Consider the following 10,768-nt stretch of genomic DNA (forward strand, 5'->3'; position numbering starts at 1 on the left):
GCAGCTAGGTGGCACAGTGAATAGAGCACCAGCCCTGGAGTCAGAAGGACCTGAGTTCAAATCCAGCCTCAGACACTTAACACAAAAAAACTAGCCGTGTGACATTGGGCAAGTCACTTAACCCCAATTGCCCTCCCCTCCCCCCTCCAAAAAGCAAAATAAATAAGTAAATAAATTTAATTAAAATAAAAAATAATTTTTACAAAGAGCCCCTCTTCTAGCATTGATATTGTATGGTTATCTCTTACAGTTGCTATATGATTTGACCCAAATCTTTTAAAATAATTATTTATACCTTCTTTACAACATAATCATTTCCCAAAACTCAACTTTCTTTCCAAGAGGAATAATTAAACAAAACAAAATTATGCGTAAGCGATATCTAATAGCATATTAGATTTTGACATCCATAGTCCACCACCTCTATTGGGAAATATGTTTCACCAGTTGTGATCCAGTTAATCATTGCACTAGCAACTTACTTTTATCAAGAGTTTTCAAGTAGATAAAGAGCTTCAAAAATAATTTCTTATCTGATCCTTGAAACTCTGAGAGATAAAGCTATTTAATATGCTCATTTTATAGTTAAAGAAATGGAAATGCTTCAGATTCTGTCCCAGCATCACACAATTAGTAAGCAACTGAGGCAGTATTTGAATTCAGATTTTCTTGACTAAAAGCCTTGCACAACATTCAATTGACCAGGGATGGGCAACCTGCGGCCTTGACCACATGTGGCCCTCTATGTCCTCAAGTGTGGCCCTCACTTGAAGACCTAGAGGACCACATATGGTCGAGATCACACCATACTCCAGGACTTAGAGGGCCACATATGGTTGGGGTCGCACCACACTTGAGGACCTAAAGAATCACATGTGGTTGAGGCCACAGGCTGCCCACCCCTGCAATCGACCATGCTTCATTTTGAATCCTTATGTCTTTTCGTGTCTTCCTTTGACATTTTGAAGTCATTGTGAGTGTTTTCCTCTTGGTTCTGCTTTCTTTGTTCTGCATCACTCACTGAAAGTCATACCACATTTCTTTTATTTCCTCACATTTGTTGTTTCTGTTGACTATAAGTCAATAATTTTTTTTTTGCTTTTTTGGAGGGCAATTGGGGTTAAGTGACTTGCCCAAGGTCACATGGCTAGTAAGTGTCAAGTGTCTGAGGCTGGATTTGAACTCAGGTCCCCCTGACTCAAGGGCTGATGCTTTATTCACTGTACCACTTAGCTGCACCTCTGTATTTTTCATCTAAGCAGCAAGGTGAGGCAATAGACAGGTCTTCCTGCTTCCAGGTCCAGTGCCCTAAGTCCAAATCTAGCCTCAGATATTTACTAGCTCTATGACCCTAGGCAAGTCATTTAACCACTGTCTGCCTTAATTTCCTCATTTGTAAAATGAGGATAATTATAGCAACTGTTTTCTAGAATAATCAGACACTTTGCACACTTTCAGATGCTTTCTAAGTGCTAGCTGTATGTCTGCTTTGTTTTTTTCCAGTGTGGTAGAGACTGAAACAGTATCTTGCAACTAGTTATGGCTTTTACCAAAGACCCTGAATGAACTAATGAAAGAACTTTTCTTAAGTGTTTTTATAGAGTTTTAGAGATGTCTTACAGATTAATTCTTCTTACTATCTCATGTTCTTTATATAACCCTTGAAAAAAGCCTCTGTTTACAGCACCCAATTTAATTGATAGCCCAACAATTCACAAGGCAAGAACTCTTTTTTTTTTTAATACTGAGCCAAAACCTACTCCCTTGTAACTTTCACTTTTACCTATAGAGCTTGGTTCTTTCAGGACAACAAAAAAACAAATTCACTTTCTCTGCTATGTGATAACCATTTAAAAACAGTCATCGTATGTCCCCCAAGTCTTCACATCTTCAGGCTTAACGTTCATCCTTCTTACAACTTTCTTCATGTGATACATTCTAGACATTTGTGCGTTACATTCAGCCCACTGTGGTTTTTTTAGTTTTGTTCTTAAAATGTGGTATTCAGAATGAAACTCAGTCAGTGGAATGTGGTTCAATCATGACTGGGTATGACAAAACTATTATCAGCACCTTGTTTCCATTAAAGCAGCCTAAGTCTATGCTAGCCTTTTATTTTTAAAAAAAATTTTTTTTTTTTTTAGTCAATTAGGGTTAAGTGATTTGCCTAGGGTCGTGAAGCTAGCAAGTATCTGAGGCTGGGTTTGAACTTGGGTTCTCCTGCCTCCAGGGCTGGGGCTCTATCCACTGTACCACCTAGCTGCCCCTCACCAAAAAACAAGCAAACAAAAATAATTTCTGTGTCTTTTGCTTTTACATCACATTTATTTCTGAATATATCCCTCGTGTTCCTCTACCCAGAGAGCACTCCCTTGTAATGAAGATTAAAAAAGGAAGAGGAAGAGGAGGGTGGGGAGCAATTGAGCAAACTCAACCCTGCTCTGATTTCATTATCTCTTCTATTGAGCTTCTAGTCACAGATGAACCATCTCAGAGGCGTACTCTCCTTCAGCCTGAAGTCCCTTGTCTTTCTTTCATTCTCAGCCTTTGAACCCTAAACTTGAGGCAACCAGACCATGCAATACACCAAAAACTAGACCTGGAGTCAGGAAGAAAGACACAAGTTCAAATCCAGCCTCAGACACTCACTAGCTGCATGACCCTGGGAAAGTCACTAATCTCTGTCTGCCTCTGCTTCATCACCTGCAAAATGGAGAGCACAATAGCAACCACCTTCCAGGCTTATTGGGAGGATCAGATGCAATAGTATTTGTAAAGCATTGAGCAAACCTCAAGTTCTAGATCAATGCTAACTACTAAAAAAACTAACAACAACAATTAGCAACTTGAGTAGACAGCGTGGTGCAGTGAGTGGATGCAGTGTTGGACTTTGCATCAGGAAGCCTTGGGCTTGAAGTCCGCTTCGGACGCCTTCTCTGTGACCCTGAACAAGTCACAGCTTCACCAAGCCTGTTTCATTTTAGAAATGAGGATATTAATAGCACCTGCTTCAAGTTTGTTGTGGAGAGCAAATGCAGCGTGAGCCTTGCAAGTCTCACTATGGGAAGGTGAGCTGGTATTGTTAGGGGACTCCCAGCTGCCTCCTCTGTAGGAATAGGCCATTGCTGGAGAGAGTCACTGGGTTGCCTAGGAATGTGTGCTGTTTGATCTCAACTGAGCAAACCCTGCTGCACAATAATCCTTATTCACCTCCTATAGACTATATCTCATCCCCCACACAGCTGTTATGATGATGATGGTGGTGGTGGTGATTGGGGATGCATTGTAGATACAATTCTTCACCTAAATAGAGGTCAAATGCTGTCAGTCATATTGTTTAATTCACCTTTGCTGGGAAACTAGACAGAAAAATTATGTTCATCTCCCTGAAATTGAAACTTTTAGCAAAATGCTTTCATCAAGTATTTCTTCTGTGAAGCCACAGCCTGTCATGTCTTTTATGCTGAGATGACATTTAGTGCTTGTGGTTTCCTGCCGGTGGTCATAGTATTTGCTTTTATACCCATCCCACATGAGATGTAAGTGCTAAAAACAAAAATGATATCACAGCAGAATTGTCATCTCAGCCTCAGGACCTCATCTTGGATCTTGGATGCCACAGACTTGCTGTGTCAAATCTTAAATAGTATAATAAAAATATAGGCAAAAGAGATCCTTTTGGAAATAGGGACTCTAAGTTAAACCAGTATTTGTACTAGGGAAGAGCAGGTTTGAGTATTTTCTGTTTACAACGTCGGTTAGAATTTTAAAAATTCTTCCCAAAGAACATACACATTTTTACTTCTTACAAAAAATCAAGGGAGAACATATTCAATTCATTCTTTTAAATATGTTGTTTATAGATCTTGTTAAGCTACTCTGTTCCATTGGTCAAGTTTTCTATTTCTTTAACCAGCACTTTAATTACATAGAATTATAAGCTAATGAGCTCTGGTTTTATTCTCTTATCCACTCTAAATGTCTTATTCAAATGCCTTTTATTTTTTTTTAAATATTATAATCAACTCCCACCGACTCTACTCCTAATTCCCTCTCTGTCATTTCCAAGAAAATTCTCCATTATTAGTGACCCTAGGAGGGAAGGAGAAATGGAACAGCTACATTTGGAAATAAAGATAAGATTAAAAACAAATGAAATCCATACATTTTTTTAAAAAAAGAATCCTTCCATGTAACAAATAAATACAGTCAAGAAAATTAAGTCAAAACATTTATAATTTATAATTCCATAGATGGATGGCTAAAACAGTGGTTATCTATAAAGTATGGAACAGAAGAAAAGTCCATCTGGATGACATGGAATCAGGTTCAGGGTATCATATCCTGTGTTTAGATTCACTTCAATATGGCAAATATTTAGGAAGCGTCTATTTTGTTTAAGGTGTGAGGGAATACTGCATATGGAGAACCTTAGAATCAGGGAGACCCAGCTTCAAGTCCAAAGAAAAATTTCTTCTTGTCTCAATTCTTTATTTTCATCATTCCCCAACCTGCAGTAAAATTACATTACGTTCACATACCACAGTGTTCAGTCACTTGCCAATCAAACAAAAAGGGGGTTTTACAAATATTTCATAACCACAGCACCTTTTCCCTCTCTTTGACTTCTGTGGGGATATATGCCCCAAAGCACTATCACTGGGCCAATAAACTACATTATGGCAGCAGCAGCAGCAACATTTATATAGTATTCACCTTGTATCAGGCTAGGTGGTGCAGTGGATAGAAAGCCAGTCCTGGAGTCAAGAAGGTTCATCATACTGAGTTCAAATCTGGCCGCAGACATTAACTAGCTGTGCGATCCTGGACAAGTCACTTAACTCGGTTTGCCTCAGTTCCCTCATCTATAAAATGAACCAGAGAAGAAAATGACAAACCACTCCAGTATCTTTGCCAAGAAAACCACAAACAGGGTCAGCCACCACTAAACAATATGTGTGTCAGGCACTATGAAAAGTGCTTTACAAATGTTGTCTCTTTTGATCCTGATAACCACCCTGGGTTATTATCCTGATTATTACCATTATTCCCATTTTACAGATGAGGAAACTGAGGCAAACAGCGATTAAATAAATTACACAGTATCACATCAGGCCATATTTGAACTCAGGTCTTCTTGATCCCTGGCTCAGTTGTGTTATTCATCGCCCCACCTAGCTCTAATATCTGCTTTACTATGGATTTATATTCTTTAGAGTTGAATGTGATTTAGAAAATAAAACCAGCTAGATTTTCTTGCCTTGTAAATGACAGAAATAACTTTTAAATAACAACCCAGCAATGATAGCTAACAATTATATGTGGTTTTTAACATAAAATACAGTGTCACACATATGTAATTAGATTATATTCATATTCAGAAATTTTAATTTGTTGAAGAAAAACCTCCAAATAAACCTTTTCTGAGTAGATGAAACATGAGTTACTTGACTAAATTGGCCTTTCCCTCCATTATTTTCAGATCTGTGAAACTGAATGGCCACATTCTCAAGATGGTGGATGACAAAACATTGCCAGAACTAACTGGCAAACCCCTCTGCCTTGGTTGTCCATTGACTTTACCACCTTTCTCATATGGATTTTTTGTTGTACTAAATGCTAAAGTCGTCACTTGCATCTAAAATGTGAAGGCTGATCAATTTAACCCTGTGGATGAAGTTCAGGAGTAATGACAGATGTAAAGCACAACTTGAAGTGTTATGAGGTCAGGCAAAATATATCCCCATATATATTATTGCGTGAAAGCTTCCAAGCGACAGAGACTGGGTCTGAGGGAATAACATATCAAAACAGGATTCCAACTTCAAAGCTACAAAGAGCCTAAATTTTGTATGTGAATGTTTTTATATTTTCATATTTTTAATAAAATAATTTATGGACCCTTAATGTTATTGGTGTAATTCTTCTCAAAAAATGAAACCTTAAGAAATTTTATAAAATGCTTATACAAGAAGAGCCTCCAATGGCCAAGAGCCAAGATGGCAGAGTAGCAGGAAGTTCAGTGAGTTCTCCATCATCCCGGCCCCCTCCCCCCAAAAAAACTCCTCCAAAAGATCAGACTTAATACTGATCAAGAAATCTAAGGAGAAATCATAGTGAGCCATTTTGGGGCCTAGGGAGCCAGAGAGAGGGACTCTGGGGATGTGGTCTAGCTGGGGGTACACAATGAAGAGAATGCTGATACAAGGAGAGGCTATGCACCAGGGCAATCTGAGGTCCTGGATCCAACATGAAGACATTTAAACTTGGTACAGGGTTCAGGAACAAGTGCCAACTAGCAATTTTGCTGCTCATTACTAAGTGCCAAGACACAGGTCTAGGGTGAACTAAGTAGAGGACCTGGACCTAGATACCAAGCAAGCAACAACATCAAGGAACAAATTGTAAAAGCAAGCACCCTAGCATACCCAGGATGGCTGCTAGCACAGGTTCTTTGATCTGCTTTTCTAAAGGAATTACTTTAATTAAACATATATATCATTCACTTAGTTCAGGGGGAAAAGTTTGACCTTAAAATAAAGTCCAAACTCAAGAAGCAGGCTAGAAGAATGAGCAATCTAAAGAAGAAACCCACCATAAAAAGTTATTAGGGTGATAGGGACACTCAACACACAAACCTAGAAGAAGATAACCACTCCAAAACGTATATGAGCAAACCCTCAAAACAAAATCCAGCTTGGGCACAAATTCAATTAAATTTCTTGGAAGAGATGAGGCAAGAATTTTAAAACGTCTTTACAAGTGAAAAGAGAGTAATGAAGGGGGAAAAATGAAGTAGAAATGAGACTTATGGAAGAAAGAATTAGAAAAGGAATTAACAACTTGGCACAAGAGCTCAAAATCTTGTCCTAGCAATAAACTCCCCCCAAACTAGAATGGACTAAATAGAAGATAATGACTCCATGAGGTAAGAAATATTAAAACAAAGTCTGAAGACAGAAAAAAAATAGAAAGTGTAAGGGACCTCATAACATAAACAACCTACCTGGAAAACAGACTGAGGAGAAAAATTAAAGAATCACTAGATGCCCTGAAAGCTATGATGAAAAAAAGAGTCTATACATCATATTTCAAGAAATAATAAAAGAAAACTGCCCATATCTCTTAGAACCAGAGACTAAAATAGAAACAGAAAGAATCCATTGGTTACCTTCTGAAAAGAACCCCAAAATGAAAACTGCCAGGCCCATTATAGCCGAAACCTAGAGCTTCCAGGTCAAATAAAAAATATTTCAAGTATCCACAAAGAAAGAATTCAAATGCAAAAGAGTCACAGTCAGGATTATGCACTATCATATAGCCCATATTAACAGATAGCAACCACTATCATAAAGGAATGGAGAACTTGGAATATAATATTCTCAAAGACAAAAGATATGAGCTTACAGCCAAGAATGATTTCCACAGGAAAAAAAACTGAGTATAATCCTACAGAAATTATAAAGAATTATAGTTATAAAGAATGGGTCTTTATGGGGTGGCCAGGTAGTACAGCGAGTAAGAGCACTGGCTCCAATGTAGGAATGACCTGGAGATCGAATCCCGGGCTCAGACACTTAGCACCCACCCAGAAACACCTGGCCGTGTAACCTTGAGCAAGTTAACCCCAATTGCTTAGGGGAGGCCAGGTGGCTCAGTGAGTAAGAGCACCGACTTCAGTGTCAGGATGACCTGGATCAAATCTGGGCTCAGATACTCAGCACCACACCCAGAAATAACTGTAACCTTGAGCAAGTTACCTAACCCCAATTGCTTAAAAAAGAAATAGGTCTATAGTGAAATAGAGGACTTCCAAGAATTCCTGATGAAAAAAACAGAGGCAAAAGACTCAGAGTGCAGAATGAGGTGCTTTTAAAAAATTTTTGGACATAATGTGGAAATGTGTTTTGCTTGAATATATATGTTTGCAAAGGGGGAGTTGTTTTTATTAATTTTTAATTAGGGTGGAGTGGGTAGAGAGATTTATTTTTAATTTTTAATTAGGGTGGAGAGAATGGGTAGATTTTGCTGATTTACAAAATAGCAAATTTGATTTTTTTTTTATGAAAAATGTCCAAGTATGTCTCATATCTTGGACAGCCACCTGTTTCTTCTATTTTCTTTTTTTAATCAAAATTATTCTAAATAAACTAGTTTCACATTTTTGTTACTTCTTTAACCACTTGTATAATTTTTGAATGAGTTCATATGTCGTTTGAGGAACCTTGCTAAAATCTAAAACATCTCGAAAAGGTATCTTCTGTAACAACTACTTGTGCAGCTAGGTGGCGCAGTTGGTTAGTATTGGATTTGGAGTTAGAACTAAATCCATCCTCAAAACAAATCCATCCTCACACTCTTATTTGATCCTAGGTGAATCATTTAACCTCTCTCTAATTCGGTTTGCTCCTCTAAGATGAGCAATATAATAGCACTTATCTCTCAGGGTTGTTGTGAGGATTAAACGAGTTGGCATAGCTAGCATGTTTTACAAATTTTACAGTACTATATAAATGCTAGCTATTTTAAAAATAAATTTAAAAATATAAATTATTACCATATATAATTAAATATAATATTTTAAGTGCATGCTATTAAAATATCTTTAGAGTTTCTTTGTAGGAATCCAAATTTTTATTAAGCGTAGGATTTTAAACTTTAGAAACTAAGGCTGATGCTTGGACTAGTGTTCTTTGGATGGGAAGTTTTATTAATAATAATGCCTGTAGTTTGGGGAGTTTTACAAAGCCCTTCACATGTACCATTTGAACCTCAAGACCACCCTGCAAAACAGGTAATGTAAGTATCACCTCCAATTTACAGATGAAGAAGCTAATACTTAGGAACTTAAGTTATTTGCTCAAACATACACAGCCTGTGTCAAAATCTGGATTCTGACTTGAAACCTAATGTCCTTTACCATACACTATTGCTACAAAAGTTATTAATTGCTTTTGCTCCAAATGAAAAACTCAAAGATGAACAATTGAATATATTTTTTATAAAATCATTTTCATCCTCTTCACCCTTAGTCTTAATGCCTTCCCTCTGAGAATCCCACTGAGATTATCTGGAATTTATCCTGTCTGTATCATATTTATATATAGTTATTTGCAACCATTATCCTTGAGAACAGGAGCTATTTCTTGCCTTTTTTTTGGGGGGGGGGATCTCTAGCCCTTAGCACAATTCCTAGCATATAGTAGGTATATAATAAATGCTTATTGACTTGGTTCAACAAAAGAGAAAATCTAGCTGACAGGATAGATACAAATTTATCCTCATTGTTTCCCCTCCCCACTGTCCAATCACTATAGTTCATAGCAATCTTAAATCGTTTATGAGGTATGTTAGCTATAGAAAAGCGTTTGAGACTTGGTATGTGAAGATATTTTGGGTTTCTAATGTAATTTGAAAACCGACACACTTGTCTGAATTCATTCCTGGATTTGTAGAATATAACAATGCCACCACATTCCAGAGAAAACCTAGTATGGCAGACCTGTTTAAACAATTGGAGGGGCCTATGTGCCTATGCAGTGCTCACACTAAAAGATGAAACAGGTGTCCCTTCAGAACCTTCATGTCTTGACAGGTATAAATAGGAAAAGCAGGTGTCCTCATGGCTTGGTTCTGTTCTGAGCATTTTAAGAGAAATAAGAGAAGAAGAGAATAGTGAAGAAAGGAGGAAGAAGGAGGTGAAACTCCAAGAAGAAAATTATGGGAAAAGGGGGAAGTAGATATCAAATGAACCTCACTCTTATCTGAAATGGATGAAAGGGAAAATTGAACTCACATACAAAGAGTTTGGTATAGAAATACATTAGACTCCATAGGGGAACAGGTGGGGGTGGAAGGAGGGAGGATAAGAAAAGGGGAAAATACTAAGGAGGAAACAATCTCAAGCAAAACAAAATTTACTGCTTCTGAAAAGGGAATGAAAAGGGGGAAAAAGAACTGGAAACTAAAGGAATGCCTGATATTGTGTCTTAGACTACCGGGGAATGGCTGAACAAATTATAATATATGAATGCAACGGAACAATACTGTACCATTAAAAAAAAAAGGTGAAAGAATTTCAGAGAATCCTTAGTAGTGTGAATGACAAAGAATGAAGTAAGTAGACGTAGAAGAACAATTTATACAGTGACTACAATATTGCAACACAGTGGGTAGAACACTGGGCTTGGAAATAGGAAGACTCACTTTCCTGAGTTCAAATTCAGCTCAGACGCTTGTTAGTTCTATGACCCTAACCAAGTCATTTAATCTTGTTTGCCTCAGTTTCCTCATCTGGAGAAGGAAATGGCAAACCACTCCAGTACCTTTGCCAAGAAAATCCCAACTGGGATCACAAAGAGTCAGATATGATTGAAATGACTGAATAACAACAATATCCATAGATCATAAAAGCAATTTCTTCTTTGCTCTGATAATTTGGTTATAATGTCATCTTTTATGTCTAAGACATGTACCCATTTGGACCTATCCTGTGATATGGTGGTAGATACTGGTCTAGACCTGATAAGTTTTTCTTGTCACCTCCTGTGACTTCTGTCCCCAGCTCTTCCTATGCTCCAACTCTCCTCCTTTTATCTTCATCTAGTTGCTTCTTAACCTCCCCACTAAAGGTTTTTTTCAATCAACAACAAAAATTATTAAGTGCCTACTATTAGCTGCGGGGAATACAAGAATAAAAAAAAAAACAATTCCTTCTTGCAGAAATTACACTCTACCGGAGGAGACATAAAAATACACTGACAATTTT

The 10,768-nt window shown here is 37.5% G+C and overlaps 1 protein-coding gene across 2 annotated transcripts in view; it reads left to right on the forward strand.

The window, feature by feature from the left end:
• The window catches only part of HPSE (heparanase), a 45,329-nt gene extending 39,422 nt beyond the window's left edge, over nt 1-5,907 (forward strand). For both annotated transcript variants that reach the window (XM_069092225.1, XM_069092233.1), the window contains one exon: nt 5,483-5,907. In XM_069092225.1, the coding sequence (XP_068948326.1) occupies nt 5,483-5,642 (160 nt within the window). In that variant the 3' untranslated portion in view covers nt 5,643-5,907. The remainder of the gene's footprint in view (nt 1-5,482) is intronic.
• Nucleotides 5,908-10,768: the final 4,861 nt, after the last annotated feature.

Source organism: Petaurus breviceps, unplaced genomic scaffold (assembly GCF_028583685.1).
Source record: "Petaurus breviceps papuanus isolate PSGF00001 unplaced genomic scaffold, PetGlider_PUasm1.0 126, whole genome shotgun sequence".
NCBI lineage: Eukaryota > Metazoa > Chordata > Mammalia > Diprotodontia > Petauridae > Petaurus > Petaurus breviceps.